Raw genomic sequence first — 24,276 nt, forward strand, 5'->3', positions numbered from 1 at the left:
TGGACTACACAACTAATAAAACCACATGATCATTCCTTGGAAGGTATTTTTTCTTGGCTCCACCAAAGCAAACAGTGCGCACATCAATCCAGTTTGCATTTGCTTCATCTGTCACCATGAATTCTCTAAATTTTGGCTTTTCAAACCCTTGGTCTTGCACGACATTATTCAACATTTTTCAAAACTCTATCTGAGCATGTTTATTTTGAAATCACAAGCGGCAAGTGTCATTACTTCATGCACAAATGGGTCATATACATGAGCCGACATAGTAGGCCATCCTTGCACATGGTGCACATGATTGAAGTGGACCCCCATGTGTTGTAAGTTTCCTCTTGGATGCATCCTACTATCCAAGTCAACTCCACTACGTGAACCCTTGATTGATATTTTGAACACATCATATGGCTATTTTGAGTCTCCTAGTTGTCTAGGAAAACTAGCTCTCTGAATGAATAGATACCTAAACCTGCTCTTGAGATCAAGGATAGCCTCCAATCCCATTAGGGGAATTTTGGACTCTCAAATGGGCCCTGTAAGGTCTTTGAATTTCTCCCTCTTGTCCAATACGGGCACATGGTAAAAATTTTACAAATGAAATCAAAACTTGTCGGACCTTTTAAACTTAGAATGTACTCATCGAGATCTATCCATTGACATATAGAATGCCATTAGATTCCTTATATTCTAGAAGATTCTATTTTTTTGATGTGACAACTCTATCTTATAAATGGAATCTCTCCCCACATTTCAGCTTCTGTTGGGAACCATAACCTCTACAAATCAACTTCAAATTTGACGGAGTTTGGGGATTTAGAACCTACTTTCTAAGTTCTTTCTAACGATATGTTGTTGATAAGGTTTTGACAAAGCATTTATGTACTTCACCGGGTTGCTAGTTTTGGACAAGAGAGGCAAAGTTAAACCTCCTTATAGGGCACCTTTGAGAGTTCAAACTTTCCCTAATGCTTCAAGCCAAAATTCTCTCTCACTAACCTCAAGGGAAACACATAGAATATGTTATCAAAGAGCAACAAAAGCTCCTGACCAACACTGACTAGAACATAGATAGTGATCTAGTGACCCAATGAAGTTTCAATATAGAAGACACCTCAAAAGACAATCAAATTCAGAGGGATGTCTTACAAGCTATGGTAGATGCATAGTCTAATGTTTATGACAATGGAAATCTATCTTTTGCGATCTTAAACCAAATTATTCACCAACGAGCTCACAATAGAGACATATGTGTTCAAGAAATGATGAACGATTTCATCTGCAAAGCCCTCAATAACCTCTAAAATCTTAGTTCTATTATCTTCAATTGAGGAGAACCAATCTTCTTATGAAGAGTTGCAAAAATTATTACTTTCAGAGATCTTTGCGAGGTTAATTAAGAGCATTTTGAAATTTATCAAAATTGAAGGAAATTTTGGGAATTTTTGGCCGTATGTAAGGAGTACATTGGGGGTATTTTGGGGATTTCTACATATTTTGGTAGTTTTCCAAAGAATAATAGAGCACGAAGGCCACCTGCCCCATCATCACACGGCACCGTGCACCCTTATAACAGGAAATCCTGTCGCGATCTCTTATCAGGTGATGCAGGTGAAGCGCCTTTATCTAGCTCTCTCACCTTCCCACCTTTTCTTCCATAAGTTGATCTACCAGCCTTGCTCCTCCGCTTGTGCGCCCTTCTCCTTTGTTGGCGGTGTTGCAGCTCAAGGTTGTTTGAAGGCATCAAATGTATGGCTTGGCACATGGTGTGGGGATTTCCACATAATCTGGTGATTTTCCATAATATACTATAGCACACATATTTTGGTGATTTTCCATAAAATACTATAGCACGAAGACCACCTACCCCATCACCCACACGGCACCGTGCACCCCTACAGTAAGAAAGCTTGTGGCGAGCTCTTATTAGGTGATGTAGTGAAGAGCGCTCTCTCTCTCTCTCTCTCTCTCTCTCTCTCTCTCTCTCTCTCTTCCATAAGCTGATCTAACAGCTCTGCTCCACCCGTTGTGGCGTTGTTTTGTAGCTCGAGGCTATCCAAAGGTGTCGAATGCATGGCTTGGCACATGGAGTGGAACGACTAAATCAAGGCATCAAGAGCTGTGGACCACAGCTGCATACGCCAGAGGTTTTCAAGGGCGAGGACAACACGGACTGCGTTTTGTTCCCACTAGCACCGCAGCTTTTGCCGGTAATTACACTAAAACCTATGTAAAATTTCCGAGTTTTTAACAATTTCAGACGGTTAAAATACATAGACCCCAGTTTTTTCTAAATCTTGTTAGATGAAAAATCTGGAACTTGAGTCTTCTTGTTTGGATCGAGGTTGCTCTTTTTGCTTTTTTTTTTTAGAGAAAGAGAGAGAGAGAGAGAGAGAGAGAGAGAGAGAGACGCCAGCTTGAAAACAATGAGTACTAGTTTCTTCTATGGTTCTACAAGGGATGATGTTCAATGATATCCTCTTATATGTATTTATTATTTACATTTTTGCTTGTTTGTGGAAGTGTCTTACCGATCTATGCACAATCGACACCTAAGAGGATGGCAATGGACTTGTAGTAGGGGATACCAACTGGGGGAAATTCCAAAAACCATTCATTGGTAGAGTATATGCACACTAGCTGGATGGAGAGAAGCCATGGGAGAAAATCGCGTAAGGGAAGGCGGGAGGGACAGACATCGGTGATGGAAAGGGGGGCAAGGTGTGGGGGGGTAGGGCAGATTAAAATGTTATTTTTTATATGTAATAGGCAAGTTTCTCAGCACGCAAACGATGTGGTGCTTGTGCTCTACAATAGATCAAATAGCATCGATCTATAGCACGCGCATGCGTTCGACTCTCTCTTCCATTTGAGATGGTGACCCTCTGTTGAGGGGTATGAGTTCCAAAGGTTGGATTCAGGGGAATCTTGGAACAAACGAATAAACCTAAGGGCAAGCTAGTATGTGCCATTATAAATCTCAGATCTATAAGAGGCATCATACATGCAATGTTTTTCTTGATGACAAATATGACCTTTCATAAAGTCTAGAGAGTTTCTAGCAAGTGTTTCGATGTATTAGATATAAAATATAGATATGTAATTCCTTTTTTGATTTTTCAAGTCAATTTTTTGAAATCTTGATGTGATAGAGTCCAATGGGCCATGTGATGTTTACAAAGGAAGCTCGAGTTTAGGGTTCACTTGGAAAATATCACTCGAGGTACGATAAGACTTGAAGAGGAGCAAGATAAACCAAAGGAGTTACCGAAAGAGAAAGAGCCAGATGCTGACACCTCTCAATAACGGATTACATCAGAAAGAGGACCAATATCTCCGTACCTAGAGCTATAATCGAGGATGGTGCAAATCTTTTCCAAGAACTCAACCTGGACAAACACTTAGAGCACAACAAGTTGCAATTTCAATGTCAAAGAGCCATCACCAGCCTAAGTGAGCTAGATGTGAGAGATGCAAAATCTAAAGCTTAGGCATAGAAATAAGAAAATCAGAGGCTCCCAACAATAATTTGAAGATTTAAAAGAGAGCTAGATTCACTTAAAGGAAGAGTTGGAGAAAGAAAAGCAAGATGCAGCTTACTACTATGAAGAGGCTCAAGCTTGCAATGTGGTGAATAATCAGCTGCAAGTAGATCAACAAAAGCTGGAAGAGGAGCTATATTCCTGTATTCCCATGAATGGATCTTGGAAATCCAAAGATGAAATCCATGGATATAACTTCTACGGGGAATGAGGTATAGGAAATATGTGAAGCAAGCGAGACTACTTTTCTCTATCAAATTTTGTCTTTGGCATACAATGCGTTTGGCAACACAGTCCAGTATATTACCCTTTAAAATTGTTTGCTGATAAAAGTACATCTCTACTCTCTTGAGAGTAGCTTGAATCTCTCTATGTCCCACATAAGGTGAAACATGAGATTCTTACATAACCTTTTCAGATAAACTATGTGTAACGCATAACCTCTTTTAAATAGAGAAGATAACTATCTTGTACATTGTATGGTTCCTCTTTCTTTCGCAATGCAATAGATAAAATTACATCTCTGAAGTCTATTTATCCATAGCATACTCATCTATCATAGAGGATAAGATGAGTATTGTGAGTAGCTATTGACACAACATTCACCTGTTGGTCTTCATGAAAGAGGCAACCACTTGGTTGTGCTTACCAACTATGTGAGCAATATAAAGATTAAAATGTGAAAGAGTGTTTGTGCATCTCATTTTTTATCACATTATTTCTTTTGCGTCAAAAAAAATATTTAAGATTTTGAGAATTTGTGTACAAAATAAATGGACTGCCTAGGAGATAATGCTTCCATGCATGTAGGGCATGTCAAATAGCTAGTAGCTCTTTTTCATAAATGCCTAGACTCTTTTCTTGGTTATCCAATCTCCTATTTTCATATGCTACATGGCATGCCCTTCTTGAAGAAAAATAGCTCCAAGGCATTTTCCACAAGCATCACACTAGGCTTTGAAAGGTCTGGCAATTTAACACTGATTGTGACAGGTAAGCTTTGCTTTGAGATTTTCAAAAGATTCATTCTCTTTTGTAGTCCATATGGATGTAAAATTATTTCTAGTCAAATCATACAATGGCCCTATTACGGAGAAGAATTTTTATATAAAAGCATCTACAATATGCACGCATTCCTATAAAGTTTCTCATTTCATGTAGATTCATTCGTATAGGCCATCCTTTTATTGCTTCTAGCTTTTTGTGGTCCATTCGGATCCTTTCTTGGGAGACAATGTAACCTAGATATTGAATCTCCTTCACTTTTCTTGTGATTATTATAAAGCTTATTATCTCTCAAAACTTGAAATATTACCTGAAGGTCCTGCTTATGTTCCTCAATAGACTTGGATTAAATGGTAATGCCGTCAAAGAACACCCCCCTGAAGCTTCAATGAGGTCTAAAGAGCCTATCCATCACTTGATTAAAGGTAGTTGGTGCACTGCTAAGTCCAAAAGTAAGTAGCAAGAATTTATGTAGGCCAAAAGTTGTATGAAAGTCCGTCTTATGAATATCTTGAGGCACAATCCTTTAGCTGATAATAACCAAATTTGAGATCTATTCTACTAAAGTAGGTAAACCATTGTAACTTATCAAATAGGTCTTCTATCCTGGAAATAGGAAACTACTCTTTATGGCTCTTTGATTAAGCGACCGATAATCCACACACATTCTATAAGTACCATCTTTCTTTTATACTAGTAGAATTGGTGAACAAAATGGAGATGAACTAGGCTTGACCATTCCTTTTTCTCATAAGCTCGTTCACTTGCCTCATCATCTCCTCTTGTTGAGCCCAAGAGACTCAATAATAAGATTTATTAGAAGGGGAACTACTAGCCTATAATCTCTATGGAATGATCATCTTGTCCTCTTTTGGGATCAGTAGAAACACATGCATCTTCCTTAGACTCCTTGACAAAGACCATGTAACCAGAAAGATAACTTTTCATCACTTTGTCTAAAGCTTGAGTCTGTACAAGTGGTATAGTGTTGCTAACACTATTTATATCAAGTTCAACATCCTTGCCTCTATAGGAAAAGGTGACTTTTCTCTCATAAAACTTCATAGTGGCCACCATGAGATAAAACCATGGTGCCCCTAGGATAACATCTTCATGCTCGAGTGGAGAGATGAAGAAATCTTCTTTTCTGACATAGCTTTGCACATGGAGCCTTAGCTCCCCAATCTGGAGTGACTGAGGCCTCTTGCCCTTTGAAAGCTCCATCTGCTTTCACCACATCCCCCATCTCGAAGTCATGAGTTCCTAGCTTAGTAGCTGGCTCAATAGAAAAAAAGTTCTGGATAGAGCCAAGTATGAAAGCATCATGCTCTCTTACTTTTTCCCAAGAATAAGAGAGTGGTTCTCCTTTGCAATGGCCTTTCTCTTTTAGATCTTCCACCATGGTGGCTTTAGGAGGGTCATTACATTTGCTTCTCTTTGGACATGCCCGAGAAACATGACCCTACTCCCCACACTTAAAACACTTGTTATCTTTACAATAATCCTCAATCTCTTCAGGTGAAATTTTGTTTTTACCTTTGTAGCATTTTTCCTTTGCCTTTCCTCTACTATTGTTATTAGCCTTGGGAGAATTTTGCGTCACATTGTTCTTACCCTTTGGCTCAACTGGCTCCTTAGCTTCCATTGGCTTAGATCCCCTCTCACTCCCTTGTTGGAAATGAATCCTTGAGGTGACCATAGTGTGATGTATGGATGCCGAGATAGTATTAGGTCTTTGTGAGTTGATATACTCACTCATCTTCTCAGATAGGCTAGCACAAAATTGTTGCTTCTATTTTGCAAAGTCTACGTTCTTTTAGAGAGTGTCTTTGAGATGTAACTCTCAAAATCTATCCATATACTTTTGAATATATCGACTCATATGGGGCCATCTTCAAGCTTTACCATTGCGTGAGGACTTTGTCTTTGACATCACTCACAAGGAACTTCTTCATAATAGTAATCATCAAAGCTTTCCATGTCTTTGGATCTTCACCTTGAGCACGTAGGTTTGCCACCATTGATAGACTGACTTTTGAAAATGCATGGAGCTGTTTTGGAGCTTTGAAGATTCCAATAAATCTTCATCTCCAAAATCCGCATCAAATTGTTGGATAAAAACAACACTTTATCAATTTCTCCAAAGGTCCCATCATAGGGAGGGAAAGTGATGTTATTTCCTCTCTCTTTGAATGTTTTCAACTTACGTGACCTCTTCCAACCACATAACTCTTCCTTTTACTCCTTTTCTTTTTTCTCTTAGGTGGCAAGTCAATTCTCTTTGTTTTAAAAGATGGTGATGACAAAGAGGAAAATGAAGAAGAAGGTGAGGATAGTGACCTCATTCTTTGGCTCCTCTTGCTTGGATTTCTTTTTCCTTCTTTGGATATGCATGGGAGGGAGTGCTTGATGACTTCCTCTTCTTTTGGGAGGGCTAGGTGACTGCCTTGCCCATTGTCTTCTTGGGGTAGCATCACTCTCAAAGGTAGGAATTGTGTCACTTTCATACCTCTCCCTTGAAAGTTCGGGACACACTTCTTCTTCTCAAACAGTTTTCCTTGGAAGACCTTCCGGTATCTCCTCTTCATTAACCAAAGAGATTTCTATTTTGGAGGCCTCGCAGGAACTCTCTCTTCTTGGGCACTTGGGGGATCTTGAAGGGCTTGAATTTGGCTTTGAACCTCCGCTTGCAAAGTAGGGTTTCCCATTGCTTCTTGTAACTTGTCAACATGATAGTTAACCACTCTAAGAACATCATCAAATGTTATACCATGCGCCAAATCTAAGTTGTCAATATTAATTACATTCTCTTGATTATGTTGTGCAATGGTTAATTTTTTGAGTATGTGTATGCCATCTCTTTCCTTAACTTTAGCCACTACTTCTCTTATCCCTCAAAAAAGTAACTACACCCAGGGTTTAGAATATAGTTAGTTGCAAAGAGTAGTGGGTTTAATAGTGCTAAGCTTGCATCGGTTCCTATTGTGCTTGCTAATAGATCAATAATGGTGAAGCCATAGACAAGTCCCAAAAGACTCCATTATTAAGACCATAGTTCATGATAGTGTCCCACATACCCTGTAAACAGGCATGCCAACCGAGATAATAAATCACAGCTTCACTTACCCTATTGCAATGATAAACTCCAACCTTCATAGATTACTCATGGATATCTCTTATTAGGCAACATAAGAGAAACCTCAGCTCTGATACTAATGTAAGAGAATCTAATACTTACTTTAGATTTTAACTTATGAAAGGAGAGAGTTTTCTTTAAGAGAATCCTTTACATGAGACTAGAGGTTGTGTGGGGCTGATTTCATTGATAGATTAGAACATTGAAAACCATGCACATAATCATAAAGAGAATACCATAATTAAGATATACAACTTTCAGATTTTCTTGAAGCCGGTCCCCCCTCTAAAATATTTTTTTCTTATAATTCTCTCACAAAGAGAGCTTTGATTACAGCACACTTTGTATGTAATTACTCCATGAGAAATCTCTTAGCATAGCTTAGCATAATAAAGTACTAAAATATGATGATGAAGAATAAGGTAAAGCTTTCACTTGCTTGGATTTTCATCCATAGCCAAGCTCTTGAGTATAGAGTCCATCTCCATGAGAGAGAGAGAGAGAGAGAGAGAGAGAGAGAGAGAGTGAGTTTTCTTGGACACACTTAGCTTATTAGAGTGTTTGAATGAGGGAGAAGGGAGACAAAATTCCAATGAGCTCTTGCTTTAATACTCATAAAAACTTACTACTAGTCTTCAAATGGAATGCATACAACTTGACCAATAAGAAGTAAACTCTCCATAATGCAACTCATGCATGCTCACACATATTTCCTTGCTTTCTGTACTTAAAAAAACTTCCCCTCCTTCCTTGGACTCTTCTTGGAAAGTGTACACACCACACACACTCACACATAATTGCTATCTTCACATAAGGCAAGTTGGTGCTAGTTTGGACCTGTGGTTTAGCCAAGCTTAGAAAGGAAGGACTAGAGTCCATTTTCTAAATAGGAAATGCTCATCTAGACTTAGAATTTAGATTTTTCCTTTCACTTATTGAAAACCATAAACTTATCCTTTAGTTAATTAGCTCGGATGTAAGACCTTTGCACAAAACTTGGAGGCTTTATAAAGCTGACTCGGGCTACAAGCTACATGCTAATTTAGGCCCTGTAAATTAGGATGGACTTTGGTAAATTGAAAACTCACCCTTGGTATTTAAAACTTCACCTCTTGTGTGTAAAACCTTAGCAAAGTGCTTTGGAGGTGCCACCAAGATACTCCCGAAACTTGCTAATTTTAGACTTTTTACGGCAAGTTAGAAATTTATCCTAAGTCTTCCCAAAATTCATACTTGGAGTCTAAAGAGTTATATTAATGACTTGAACTTAACATAGCTACTTTCTATTTTTAGAATTGTTTAAATAATCTAGGTCATCTCCTACTTTGTATTTTTAGGCTTCTGCAATTACTCTATGGCATCTCCTTTGTCCTGTACTTTGATCAAGGTACAAGAATCTGGCTTCTCAAGATATATTCATCCTCCTTGACTTGTACCTAGGACTGAGATAAGTAAATTGCAATTTTCCTTGCTCTTTTATGTACTTCTCTCTTTTTGTTCCCAAGCCTTTGATCGAGCTAGTCCATAAGCACTTGAATCAACTTCAATTGTTCTCTTTTATTTTTTCCGGACTTAAATGGACAAATTAAGATGGAAAATACCTTTAGAAGATTAGAAATCAATTTTCGTGACACTAAATAGCTCTTTTTGATGCATTTTTAGGGTTTCAAAGTTGAAAATCTAGTCACATCATAAGCTTGAGAGCTTTGTAAACAACAAGGACTAATCCAAGCCAGACTACCACCACCGACCCTCTCACACTGAGCGGAAGGAGTCCAAGACAACTTGTAGTACATAAAAAACATAGGAAGATAACCATCACCTGGTCGGAGATGCCACTAGAGGGGTTGTCAGGTACCACTCAGAAACCACTCCACCTCCAACCAAAAGCACAAACCAAGATCCAACACCAACCAACCCATCCTCAAGGAGAGCCTCATATGCCTCAATAGACTACGCAAGCTGTAGGAAATCTCTGAAGTCAAAACCAAAGACAGCAGTGCATCAAAGAGGGGCCTCTCCCCTTCGAACGTGCGTGGCTCTATGTTGCCACAATGAGGGCCACCCCTACCACGAGCCGACTCCCACCCGAGGAGCATTGCAAAGATTCTGGGCCATCAATCTTCTCTCCGAAGAGAGTGGGAAAGGATGACCACTCCCTGGGAAAATATTGAGTGGAGAGGTGCCAAACAGGCGCAACCGAGGGAGGAGCAGATGGACGTCCCCCTCTGGTTCGATCTCCTAATCATCCGACTAAGCAATCTCCATGGCGTCGCCATTAGCTAAGCTGCTACAGTAGTGTGGGTTCCATTGCTTATCAGAGAGGCTCCTTGAGCCACCCGAGCTTGAGCACTCTCGTAGACATAGAAAATACACCCTACACAGGTCTCGCAAACCCTCTTGAATATTCACCTCACTTTCTATTCATCACTACAAAAAGTTTGAGTTGAAACCAAAAAATCAAAGCCTCCTAAAGAATCAAAAGTTTGAGTTGGAAAAAAATAAATTTAAAAATAGCCAAGCCTCCTAAAGGATCTGTGCGTCTGCTCAGGTGGAGATCCTTTAGGAGGCTTGGAACTCGCTTGTGCATATCCTTTACAAAGCTTGGCTATTTTTGAAATTTTTTTTTTAATTCAAACTTTTGATCCTTTAGGAGGCTTGGCTTTTTTTGTTTCAAGTCAAACTTTTTGTAGTGAATAAAAATTGAGGTGTGAACGGAAGAATTATTGAGACGAGGGGTTATGCACGGTCAGGATTGCGAGGCTGCTCGTCGCTCTATAACTTGCACGACCCCAAGGGTTTGGGGGGCCTATAAGGGGGCATTTTGGAAGGGTGGAGGGTGGGTGGTGCTCGCGTCCTCGCATGCCACTCTATTCTTTTTCCTGTGGTGGGAGGAGGTTGCCCCTTTCGCCTCCTAACTTGGAGGAATTTCGGGGACCATTGTGCATTGTCTCTATAGAGGGAGGGGTTGTGTGGTGTATGCTTGGGGTGGAAGTTTGACTATGAGGCTTAGTTGCAAGGATCAGTACCTTCCTTTGGATGCAGGTCACTGATTTGAGTTCGAGCTTCATAGAGTGTGGTGATTTTCCACAGGTTTGTGGGCTGAAGTTTGTGGTCGCAAGAGGTCTGTAGAGGCAGTTTGGAGGCTAGTCTATTTGTTGCCTCCCGGTTATACCTTGTTTTGCGATGGCATGTAGGCCTCTCGGAGGGTGATGGAAAAACTGAGTTGTTTGGGATGTTGATATGCGATAGGAGGGATGTAGAGCATGCACATGTTATCTGCAACTATAGGTTCTTTTGGCAATCACTTGGACAATCGAATGTGGCACAGATCCTTTATGAGGCTTGGCTATTTTTTTTAATTTTATGTTTGAACTCAAACTTTTGATCCTTTAGGAGGCTTGACTTTTATGGTTTCAACTCAAACTTGTTGTAGTGAATAGAAAGTGAGGTGTGAATGGAAGAATTATCGAGACAAGGGGTTGTGCAAGGTGAGGACTGCGAGGCTGCTCGTCGCTTTGCAACTTGCACGGACCCAAGGGTTGGGGGCCCATAGGGGGCATTGTGGAAGAGTGGAGGGTGGGTGGTGCTCACGCCCTCGGATGCCACTCTTTTTTTTGACCTGTGGGGAGGAGGTCGCCCCTTCCGCCTCCTAACTTGGAGGGAATTTTGGGGGCCACTGTGCATTGTCTCTATAGAGGGAGGGGTTGTGTGGTGCATGCTTGGGTTGGAAGTTTGCCTGTGAGGCTTGGTTGCGAGGATCGATACCTTCCTTTGGATGCAGGTCACATATTTGAGCTCGAGCTTCACAGAGTGTGGTAATTTGCCACAGGTTCGTGAGTTGAAGTTTGCCGTCGCAAGAGGTCTGTAGAGGCGGTTCAAAGGCTGGTCTATTTGTTGCCTCCGGGTTATACCTTGTTTTGCGATGGCATGCAGGCCTCTCGGAGGGTGATGGAAACACTGATTTGTTTGGGATGTTGCTATGCAATATGAGGGATGCAGAGCATGCACATGTTATCTGCAACTGTAGGTTCTTTTGGCAGTTACTTGGACAATCGGATGTGGGTGCAGATCCTTTAGGAGGCTTGGCTTTTTTGGTTTCAACTCAAACTTTTTGTAGTGAAAAGAAAGTGAGGTGTGAATGGAAGAATTATCGAGACAAGGGGTTGTGCAAGGTGAGGATTGCGAGGCTTCTCGTTGCTCTACAACTTGCGCGGCCCCAAGGGTTGGGGGGCCATAGGGGGCGTTGTGGAAGGGTGGAGGGTGGGTGGTGCTCGCACCCTCGCATGCCATTTTTTTGCCAGCGGGAGGAGGTCGTCCCTTCCGCCTCCTGACTTGGAGGGAATTTCGGGGACCGCTGTGCATTGTCTCTATAGAGGGAGGGGTTGTGCGGTGCATGCTTGGGGTGGAAGTTTGACTGTGAGGCTTGGTTGTGAGGATCGGTGCCTTCCTTTGGATGCAGGTCATTGATTTGAGTTCGAGCGTCACAGAGTGTGGTGATTTGCCATAGCTTCATGTGTTGAAGGTTGTGGTCGCAACGGGTGTGCAAAGGCGGTTCGAAGGCTGGTCTATTTGTTGCCTCCGGGTTATACCTTGTTTTGCGATGGCATGCAAACCTCTCGGAGGGTGATGGAAACACTGGGTTGTTTGGGATGTTGTTCAGTGTGACAGGAGGGATGCAGAGCATGCACATGTTATCTGCAACTGTAGGTTCTTTTGGCAGTTACTTGGACGGCCGGATGTGGTTCACAGTGAGACTTGGGCAGTTGTTTGAAGGTTCAGTTTCTCAATGCAACATTGAGGTGGAGAATTACCTGGTGGAAGTAGGGTCGTTTCCGTTGATGGACTGCTCCCCTGTGCGCTATCTGGTTGATCTATGGCAAGGAGAGATGATGTGGGTGGAGGTTTTGTTCTTTCTTCTTGCAAGTCAATGGCCTGATGGTGCAAGATTGCTCGCGATTGTGCTCTCTGAGCCAAGCGTGAGGGAGAGATGATATCTGGCTGGATGCTGGTATTTTCTATTTTGGTGGGTGGCCCTTGGGTGGTCGATGATGGAGCTTTGGGCTCCTCCCTTTGTGCACCTGACTCTTTTGAGTTTTGCGGCAGATTGCTTGAACAGACAAGGGCCTTCTTGGTGGCATCCCTGAAAGCTTTCTACGTTAGTTTGTATCTTTCGAGGGTGGCTCCCTGTTTAGTTGGTATTTCCTTGTGTCATAATTTACTTTTTGTCTCAAGGTTGCTCCCCTGTTAGCCGAGGGTTCAGAGATGGACATGTTCTATGTACGGTCTTCACTGTATGGTGCTCCATGGCTCGGTATGGGCATGTAGTTGTATTTGTATGTTTGTTTATTTGTTATACAATCAGTCACATAATGTGAGTTTGGAAAAAAAAAAGTGAGTAGGTGTGAAAAAAGTTTTTTTTCTAGTATTATTAGGGAGAATCAACCAAGGTTCCCACTTGATTATTGTGAAAAGACACCGATCCCTCTTGAATCTCATGTTTGTGTCTTGACTGAGTATGCGATGTGGGAGGGCGTGCACGAGCCATATGGAAAAAAGTGCGTACACCGTACCAAATAGGACAATATGGGCCCATGCCATACAAATATTCGCTCGAATTTAGGTTCGCTTGAAAAATGTCGCTCGGTGTATGGTAAGCCTCCCCCGCCTCCTATGCTATGACCACTTGTTGAGCAATGTGTGTAGGTGTAGAAGTAAGAAAAGTATGTCTATTCATAGCCTTGATTGGCTCTATTATGTAATGAAACTCAATGCATGTTTAAACAACATATATTGCATGATGGGGCTCTTGAGCGAATTTCTCAAGGGCTATCGCAGTTGTGCTTTGTTGAGCAAGTGATATTTTTACAAAGAGCAGCTTCTATGAGTGCACAACTCTTTTTTTTCTGAATCCTAGAAACAAAACAAAAAAATGTGAAAACAATTGCCCAAGTTGGACACTTGCACAGTCTTGCGATGCTCAAATGCAATATTGTTAAGCGATTAATCACTTTTGCAAAATTTCACAACCCAGAAACTTAATAGAAAAAAAAATATTCAATTAAAATTATATTAAAAACTTAACTTCACAAAAAATTGAAAATGAAAAATATGTATAGTGATGAGAGACAAAACACAGTATTTTGATTAAGTAAGGGAGAAGTTTTCCTTAGTTGCAAACTTGTATAGTCATACATATGGGAGCATGATGCCCTTACAAAAAAATCCCTTTTCTTTTTTAGACTGAACAAGTTTTCATTGACGATACAGAGGTATTTTTCAAAAAAAAAAAGCCCAAGTTGAGATATTCACAACGATAGCCAAGGTGTCAATCATCATTGACAAAGATGTCATGCACTGCATCATGATGGAGGCATAATTTGAAGGTCTACAATATCTTGAGAAACAAGATTAGAGTCAAGGGCCTCCCAACTACGATTTATTTGCTACTTCCTCATGCACGCACCTATGGCAACATCACATGATGCTCTCCATGTGCAACTTGGTAAGGTGGGAATTGCATATTGAACAAATGAATTAGTATCTGTATGTTAGGGCTCTATTGACATGGTCACAGTAAACTTGGACGCCGATGCACTCAAAGACTTTCTAGAGTATGCCGAGAAGAACATGTCAAAATATATAATTGTTTTTTAAGGATCCAACATCATGTGGTTTTTGATTGGGTATGTAAAGCACTTATACAAATCCAACAAGAACTTTTGATTTCATCTTTTGACATTTGTCAAAGGCCTCATCAAGAGGGACTCCAAGAAAGAGGATGAGGAAGATCTCATGGACTTGGGCATGGGGTGTATATGCATCCAATTCCTCAATTAGGACATGGTGCTAGAATTTTCGATGCTTGAGGACAGGGAGAAGGGAAGGAACAAATAAAAATCAAGCAAGAAGGTGCCCCGGAATCCTTGTTGAGGGGCCGGGCAAATGAGAGGTTGAAGAGTTAAATGAACATATGGAGGCATCCATGACACTTGTGATTCTATAAGGTACTAGCTCCATTAACGAAGAGAAAGATCAAATGATGGTGAGATGTGGGATGCTCCAAACTTCTAATCATTTTGCATGTAGTGGTGGTGACGGGTCGTCAATTTCTTTTCCTTGATGACATTTCAAAGACCCTTGGACTTAGAGAGGAACAGTCACTCTCAATGCTTTCCATATGTAGTATAAAAGCATTGTAATTGATGGGAGACTTACTTTCCATCATCGCAAATCCTTAAGCGCTTGAACTTCTTGTTTGGTTGATTTTGAACACACATAATTCCAACTCCTATTGGCATCCCTTAAAATATAATTCTTGAATACTCAAAAATTCCTTGCACTTTTGACGAGCCTGCGAGGTTGGGATTTCTTAGACCTGCGCCTCTGCTCCTCTTGCCATCGCGACCTGGCGTTTTCAACCTCCTCCTCGAGCCCTGCTACTCATTGTAGCGCTCTTACCACTTCACCCTTCTCTCCTCCCTCTACAGCCTGTTGCCTACATAACCCAAAACGCAGAAAACACACACACACACACACACACACACACACACACACACAAGCCCTACTCCTCTCCCCTCCCCCCCCTTCTCGTCCCTCTTTCCATCCCACCCAACCCCTATACCCTCATCAAATCTTTGCCCTGCAGACATCGTGTGAAGAGAGAGGGGGAAGGAGGATGAGCCTTAGAGACGTCGTCGTGTGGAGAGAGAGATGTGGCATGGCTACCTACGTGTGAGTAGAAATAGAGAATCCACTTTCGGAAACGAGTCCATTTCCTTTTAATTAACCCTCATAATCTCACCCTTCCCTTTTCTGTTTAAACTTAATGAGGTCATTTTTTGATTTTGTTGCAGCTGGTACCCCATACTTCAATTCTTAGTTATTGTAATGTATCATCCTTATTCTTCAAAGCATATGTTCAAATCTTACAAGTTGCATCGTCCTCAAAAGTAATGAAGCATGCCTATGCCTGGTGACAAGGTAGGCATTGGCCCACACGCATCCAAATGCATTAGGGCTAACTTCTCGAGCTTCTTCTTGCTTAGTACCTAGTATGAGCTATGTTCATATAGCTCAAAAATTTGAAAATAAACACAGGCAAATAATCCAAATGAGAGAAATCTTCCATTGTATTTGGGCTCAAACACTCTAAGAAGCTATATGCCACAAAGAAGTATTAGGATGCTAGTTTATGCTTACAACGATAACTTGAACGCAAATGGAAAGAATTTTTTTGTAAGCACGTTTCATATGACAACAGTGACACTATGAGAGATCGTGGTGTTTACCGCGGGCCATTACCGCAAAACAAGAGAGAGGAATTCAAAATGAGGAGAGAGAAATCCTTTTGTTGTTCAAGCGGCATTTACCGCCTGTATTACCGCGTGCATTTTCGCGAATATTGCAGCGCCCATTACCGCTAAAGCCATAGACCCCCTTTCCCCTCCCTCTCCCCCCACGGGTTACCATTTAAATCCAATACAACTCAAAATGTATTTACACACTACAGCTTCTACACTCTCCAGAATGCTTGCTCACTTCACTTAATCTCTCTTTCACTCTAAAAGTTCTATACATAAATCATTGAACTCACAACAAAACCATTACAAATACTATTCATAAGCACATAACGAAACATTTGCAAATTAATCATATACTACACCAAGTGAAAGAATGGAGAGTTTTATTAATTCTCATCTTGTATAAGATCTCTACAAGCACTAAGATCCATATTTAGACCCATAGTATTCAAATCAATAAACAAGTTTAGAGATTCTTCCTCCTCTCCATCACCTCCTGTAGAATCATCATCGCTTTCTCCCTCTTCCTCCTCCTCAAGATAACTATTTGCAAGGCTTGGATGACCTTCTTCAACTTCTACTACATCTTCCTCTGCATCTTGTGGTGATGGTATGATGGGATCAATTACTGACTCAATGTCCGTCTCTGCAAAGATAGATCTACCCCGCGGCGTGACTGGAATGACATACCAAAGTCTTCTTTGATATATACATGGCACATAAAAGACCTGTACGTCACACACAAAGAATAATCTGATATACATATATTAAATTTTTAATTTAAGTTAATTGCACATAGCCTAAATTACCTGCTCGCAACTACTAGGATACACCAAGTTGTCAGTTTTTTCCCGATGGAATTGGGTGGAATCCACCATAATGAGTCCATTTTCATGTCTTTTGACCTCACCCGCAAACCATCGGCACTCAAAGAGGAATTTGTGAAAAGATCTGAAATCCACTTTGATTATTCTCTCTATAGTACCACAATATCTGACCTCATCTGTTGTTGTGTCAAAGTTTCCCATCACGCCACAATCATTAGTGGTCCGACGCTCATCTATCTTGCGGGTGCGAAAATGTCGGCCTTCGGACCAAATGGAGTTGAAAATGAGACCCTACAATCACAATGCATAAGAGGTTACATCGCATTTCATTAAGTGATTTGCATACATGCATACATAACATATACACACTCACCTTGCGCAAGCATCCTCGCGCATACTCCCATTCTTTAGGGATTATTTGTTCTCCTTGTGCTTTGGCATTGGTCATGGCATTATGGATCCACTCTACTTGAATCAAATCAAAATATTTTGCAAGCTCTTTAGGAAAAGGAGGTGCACGTCTACCTCCATGGTACCTCTTCCATGCATCTCTATCCCTTTCTCTAGTTGCGCGGGCTTCCAAGTACATATTGATCCATTTGGTCATGATAGTGGCATTGAGTAAACAGTAGTTGTTGACTATGGCATGAAACTCTCTATCCATGACCAAGAGTGAGCGTTTTCCACTGGGAATGGTTGAGTGCTTCCTAGGATCCTCTTCTTCACTCCACAGACGAGGCAATGATGGATCCATTGTGATGAGATACTGTGAGACATACACCAATGCCTCTTGCACCACCCAACCTTCTGCCATGCTCGCCTGAAAACATTAAAACCACATATTTTCTATTAGTAACTCCATAGCGTATAAATGCTATCTATATTGTATTGATTTTGCATACCTCCGGTTGTGACCTCAATCTAACAAACTCCTTTAAAGTCTTCAAGAATCTCTCCAAGAAGAACATCCATCTAGAGTGAACCACCCCACAAATGGCAATCTCCTCAACAAGGTGAAGCAATAGGTGTATTTGGCTAACAAGGATTGTACGTGGGAATGCATCCTCAATAGCACACACTGCCTCTACTGCTAGCTGATGGGCTACTGGTATGGCTTCTACTTCTATCTCCTTAGAGCTCACAAATCTACAGGGCACAAATAATATAGTAGATGAAAAAAAAAACCATTGTTCATGCATGCACAACATGATATAGTACTTGAAAAAAACCCATTACCTCACAATCTCACCCACTTTGAATATTGCAGCCTTCACCTTAGTGTCCCCATAACCACTAATAGTTATGGGAAGTACAAACTACAAACAATAAAACATCTTAGTGAATGTCAACCTATATATAAGGACACATAGACACCACAAACTGTTCTACTCTTACTTGAAGGATTTTATGCCAATCATGGGATTTCAATCCATACAATTGAGTGGAGCCACTCTTTTTGGTTTTTGTGAAAGCACCTTTGAGTGACCGCATATATCCCGTTGGAGTTCTGATGGATGCAATAACTTGCTTTGTCCGCTCTTGGTCTGCCTTTGACAGTATCCACGGTGCTTTTGGGAGAATCATCTTTCCCCACTCCCCCATGCGGGGCGTGGCTGAAGGGAGGAGACGTCTCATGGCTCTTAAATCTTCCCTAGCACCCAATGAATCCTTCTTGCCAATTATGTGATCCCATATAGCTTGCCCAATATTTTTGAATACATGCATAGGGTCCAATAAGTGCTGAATTTTCAACGAAGCCCAATAGGGGAGCGACAAGAAGATTGAGTACCTCGACATACCCTTTGGCAACCCATTGGGAGGCGATGAGGTACCATGATGCTCCTCCCAATGCTTTGCCCAATCAGCCATGTTCCAATGGAGTGGTTGCACTCCATTGATAGGGGGAGCATATCTACGATGTGAAGGAGGCAGGAAGCGATGGTTGTTGGGATAGATCACCTTCCCAAGAAGAGGAGGTCTCTCTGTCACAAGGGAAGGGCCACAAGTGGGACACGCACTATGTCCAGATGTTGCCAATCCTGCCAAGAGGTAAACAAACGTTACACATGAGATGCTAAACCTAAAGCAAAGAGTACAATTAACATGTGCATACTTACCAGATACCTCTCCAAATCCTGGGTAATCATGCATGGTCCACATGAGGATGCACTTGATGATGGCTTTGCGGTCTCGTGGTGGCCGTGAAATGTCAATGACATCTATGCCTCTCCATAGTTCTTGAAGCTCATCAATAAGAGGCTGTAGATATACATCCATGTTTTTTACCTTGTGCTTTCCTGGAATGAAAAGTGATAGTAAAATGTTTCTCTTTTTTGTTGCCTCCCAAGGAGGAATATTGTAGTTTACAACCACCACCGGCCAAGTGCTCCATGAAGTATAGCGGTGCCCAAATGGATCCACTCCATCACTAGCTAACCCAATCCTCAAGTGACGAGACTCATCCCTGAACTCTGGCCATGTGTCCTCTATGTGCTTCCACGCTGGTGAGTCAGCTGGCACTCTCATAAAACCATCTGTGGAGCGATTTTTTGCATGCCAACTCAAAAGCTCGCTCGTACCCTTCGATCTAAAAATGTGTTGGATGCGAGGGATGAGTGGAAAATGCCTCAAAACTTTACGTGGAATTCTATTGCTCTGCATTCCTTCTTTGAACCTAAGCTCCCCGCACGATGGACATGTGTCACAATCGGCATGCTCATTACGAAAGAGCACACAATCGTTCACGCAAGCATGAATGCGATCATAATCCATCCCTAATGCAGTCACCACTTCACGTGCTTTTCGTCTATTCTCTGGTATGTGATTGCCATCTGGCAGCATCTTTCCTAGCAACCTATCACAAGAAGAAAGTACATTAGAAGCTAATTTATGCAATTTTGCAAGCATCCTTCACAATCTATATACATACCTCAAAAGTGTGTCGACACTAGCATTGCTCAATCCAAACATCGCCTGAAGGTTAAGGACTTCGAGAGATGCCCTTAAAATGGAGTAAGAGCATCTATCATATAGTGCGGTGTGTGCCGAATCGAGTAGCTCACTCCTCGTTCTTTCGGAAGCTTCTTCGCATGCACACTCTGGTTCATGCTCCTCCTCTCGTGCAAGGAGATCCTCAACCATTCTATGCAAATGGTCGTCTTCTGCATCCACGTAAGGAGATGGGATGTGGTCACTTGTAGAGGGAGCAGCAATTGGCTGATTTGATATGCTTCCTCCCTCTCTAATGGATTCCTGGCGCATGCGCTCTTCCACCCTCCTTTCCCCTCCTCCACCAACCACACGCCAATGAGGTGTGATGTCAATAGCCGCTATAATTCGCGGATCGTTTGTTTCCACCGGTGCACGCTTGCGAGGATCGTCCCATAGTCCATAATCTTCTACATGGCTCAAGTATATCCGTCTAAGTCGAGCAATGACGCATTTGCACCGCACGCATGGGCATGGTAATCACTCGGCCAACCACCGTGATCTATCCGGTTCAGTGGACGAGCCAAAATCATCCCAAGCAACCTACATTAATAAATTACATACACTAATTAAAATCAAATTACCAAAAAATGTTAATAAAATATCAGTAAAAAGTAAAAATAAATAAATTTAACATGCATGGTAATCAAAACTTTTAGGTAAAAATATCATTTTCAAAGTACTAGGAATACTTTTATTTTATATACATTTTATAAAAAACGTAGTACCAATAGATTTTGGAAATCAATAGTAATAATGTCAGAACGTGGCCATCTGTGTGGATGGGCCGAGATTGCGCCGCGGTAATAGTCGCGGTAAATATCGCGGTAACAATGGCGGTAAAGCACGCGGTAATAGGTGCGGAAATTCAATTTTCAATTTTTTTTATAAATAGGGACACCCGCGTGCCCCGCGAAATTCAAAACCCTAAAATTCGAATTGCATCGTCTTCTCCACAGAAACCGAGAGCGCGAACCTCACAACCGTGAGCTCTTCCTCCATCTCTACTCTTCTACTCTCCACCATCTCTACTCTTCCGCTCTCCTACCCTCTTCCAACAAGCTCTTCAATTCCATGTAAATTTTGCTGTTATTTTTTTTGATTTTTTCACACACACACACACACATGCATACACACACGCACGCATACACACACGCATACACACATGCATACACTCATACACACGCATGCACACACATTCATACATACACACACATACACTCATACACACGCATGCACACACATGCATACACACACACACTAATTAGTGCATGTGTTCTTTACACACACTAATTAGTGTGTGCATTATTCTAATGCACACACTAATTAGTGTAAGTAAAGACACACCAAAACCTAAATTTGTTAATTATTAGTTACTTGCAAAATCTAAACTTGTTAAATTTGTCAAATTTATTACTTGCAAAACCTAATATGTTAAATTTGGGATTGGCCATGCACACACCACACTAATTAGTGTGCATTGACCAATGTGATTGGTCAATGCACACACTAATTAGTGTGTGATTAGTGTGTGCATTGGCCAATGTGATTGGTCAATGTACACACTAATTAGTGTGTGCATTGGTCAATGGGATCAATGCACACATTAATTAGTGTCACTATTTACTGTGTGATTAGTGTGTGCATTGACCAATGTGATTGGCCAATGCGCACACTAATTAGTGTGTAATTATAGTGTCTTAACACACACTATTTATTGTGTGATTAGTGTGTGCATTAACCAATGTGATTGGACAATGTGCACACTATTTAGTGTGTGATTAGTGTGTGCATTGGTCAATTGGTGATTGGCTAATGCACACACTAATTAGTGTGTAATTAGTGTATGCATTGGTCAATTGGATTGGCCAATACACACACTATTTAGTGTGTGCATTGGTCAATTGGATTGGCCAATACACACACTATTTAGTGTGTGATTAGTGTGTGCATTGGTCAATTGGTGATTGGCCAATGCGCACACTAATTAGTGTGTGCATTGATCAATTGGATTGGCCAATACACACACTATTTAGTGTGTGCATTGACCAATGGGATTGGCCAATGCACACAACACTAATTAGTGTGTGTTAACATACACTAATTAGTGTGTGCACAAGCCAATGCACACACTAATTAGTGTGTGTTAACAACACACACTAATTAGTGTGTGCACAAGAAAATTACACAAGCCAATGCACACACTAATTAGTGTGTGTTAACACACACTAATTAGTGTGTGCACAAGCCAATTACACAAGACAAACACACACTAATTAGTGTGTGTTAACACACACTAATTAGTGTGTGCACAATCTAATGCACACACTAATTAGTGTATGTTAACACACACTAATTAGTGTGTGCACAATCTAATGCACACACTAATTAGTGTATGTTAACACACACTAATTAGTGTGTGCACAAGACAATTACACAAGCCAACACTAATTATGTTAAATTAAACAGTAATCAACACAAAAACATAACATACCTCCATGATTAAGTCGTAGGTGACGTATTAGGCCCTAATGGCCGTCCAAGTGATCGCGCAATCGGTCACACTAATCATAAACATAATAATCTCTTATTAGTCAATACACACACTAATATCTTATTAGCATTCAAGGCTTTGCAAGACTCTTTTATAGGTTGTAGACACACCTTGAATTCTTTCCACATTGGATACTATAGAGAATCCAATGTTAAAAAATCAAATGTTTGAAAAAAATCAATGTGTAAATTTTTAATCATATATTCGAATTTTTATACCCTAGTTTAATATTTGTCGTAATAAATGCAGACCGTGTCTTCTTCTTCCACACCACGCTTTCCCAGCATTGAGGATTTCATGGCAGATGGGATGTCATATCCCGACGCTCTCTCTACCTATCATTCACAGCCATCGCCTCAGTAGTCATCATCAGGGTTCGGCTGGTTTCGGATGCTCTTGGTGGGTTCGTTGCCGTGCCTGTGACCGATCGAGATGTGGAGAGGGCATTGCGTCTTCGGGCTGAGTGGTTAGGTTCGCAGCAGACCTTTATGCAGCGCTATTCACCGGCGCAGCTAGCAGCTTTTGGATTATCAGAGGTCTCTACTCCGACTGGTGGCACTCCGTACCTGTAGAGTTTTCCAGCTACAGCTCCAGGTTCATCTTTTCCTTCATAGGATCCAACGCCCCAGGGTCCGACGCCGTTGGGTGCGACGCCACAAGGTCCGACGCCACGGGCGTCTATCTATCCATCACCTATCCCACCTTCTGCCCTAGATTCACGTTGGCGCTCTTTTGGCAATCAGCGCCAGGGCAGCTCGCGCGCTAGCGCAGGTCGATCTCGACGAGGGAGCGGAGCTAGTTGTTTTTTTTTTGGGGGGGGGGGGGGGGGGGAGTACTACAGATTCTCCTCCACAGTCATCGCTCCCTTCTCCAACAGAAGATGAGGACCATGACATGTCTTCACCAGATGCTCGCAGGTTATACTACCAGGCTCATAGAGGAGGTATGGTGGATCTCGGGACAGTGCAGGGCAGGAGATTCCGCACACACGTCAACCAATTAATCCACTCCACATATATCAATTGTTTTCTCAAATTTGATCAGCAAGATCCCTACAACCTCACATATATAGAGACAACCATGCACATGTGTTTCCCCAACCCTGAGGGACAACAATTCTCAAGGCAATGGTTGCAAGAGCATATCAAAACATTTCTCAAGAACAAAAAATCTAATGTGAGGAGAGCTGCAAAGTAGACAATGGAGTCTCCAGAGCATAGCTATCGGCCAGGAAATATCCATGATGTGGAGTGGGAGACAGCTATGGAAGAGAAAGAGGACGAAAGGGCAACGGGTGCGAGGATGTATACGCGTCAAGTTGAGGCCATATCCCATCAGACTCCTACGCATTATGGTTCGGGAGGTATGGTTCGGAAGGAAAAACGATTTGGAAAGACAAATATGTAAGTAAAAATATTAGTATTATCGTAAAAAATCTAATGTTTTTCATTTAATTAATTGGTTGCTATTTTTTGTCAGTATAACATTACCATGAGTCGCCCTACCAGAGATATGCAGAGATATAGCGAGAACCATACCGAGTATCCAACTTGGTGTTGGTTGTTTGAAAATCAAATGATCTCTCGAGAGGAGTTCGAAAATGCATACAGAAGTCTGCAACATGTAAGTTTAATCTTATTTAAATTATCAAATTGTTGATTTTATATCAAATATTAAATAACAGTGTTAATTGTTTCTTTTTCTGGTTTTGCAGAGTCAAAGAATTCCACGCGAAATGCCGCCATCTCTCCCATGAGCATCCTCTATTTTGTATACGCGAGCCCTGCTTGCCCTATCCCACATGACCATACTCTATTTTGTACACGCGGACTTTTTTTGCCCTTTATGTAAATGCAATACCTATCATTTTTTGGCTCAATACCTTCCCCAATTGTAATTCCACTTATGTAAATGAAATTATCAA

At 41.4% G+C, this 24,276-nt stretch overlaps 1 protein-coding gene across 1 annotated transcript; it reads left to right on the plus strand.

Moving 5' to 3' along the window:
• The first annotated feature begins 1,956 nt into the window (after window positions 1-1,956).
• Window positions 1,957-24,276, plus strand: LOC147440078 (uncharacterized). Its single transcript, XM_086484472.1, has 3 exons — window positions 1,957-2,207; window positions 23,832-23,975; window positions 24,067-24,276. The coding sequence occupies exons 1-3, from the start codon at window positions 2,067-2,069 to the stop codon at window positions 24,106-24,108; spliced, it is 327 nt and encodes a 108-aa protein (XP_086340598.1). The 5' UTR covers window positions 1,957-2,066; the 3' UTR covers window positions 24,109-24,276.

This window comes from Adiantum capillus-veneris, chromosome 16 (assembly GCF_014529385.1).
Source record: "Adiantum capillus-veneris isolate H3 chromosome 16, ASM1452938v2, whole genome shotgun sequence".
In the NCBI taxonomy this organism is placed as follows: Eukaryota; Viridiplantae; Streptophyta; class Polypodiopsida; order Polypodiales; family Pteridaceae; genus Adiantum; species Adiantum capillus-veneris.

What these genes read in the sequence shown, in the direction of transcription:
- LOC147440078 (XM_086484472.1), top strand. Translation starts at nt 2,067, where the DNA reads ATGCATGGCTTGGCACATGGAGTGGAACGACTAAATCAAGGCATCAAG. An exon ending in TAGCACCGCAGCTTTTGCCG is followed by an intron (nt 2,208 to 23,831) that starts GTAATTACACTA and finishes ATTTTTTGTCAG; the next exon opens with TATAACATTACCATGAGTCG. An exon ending in CATACAGAAGTCTGCAACAT is followed by an intron (nt 23,976 to 24,066) that starts GTAAGTTTAATC and finishes CTGGTTTTGCAG; the next exon opens with AGTCAAAGAATTCCACGCGA.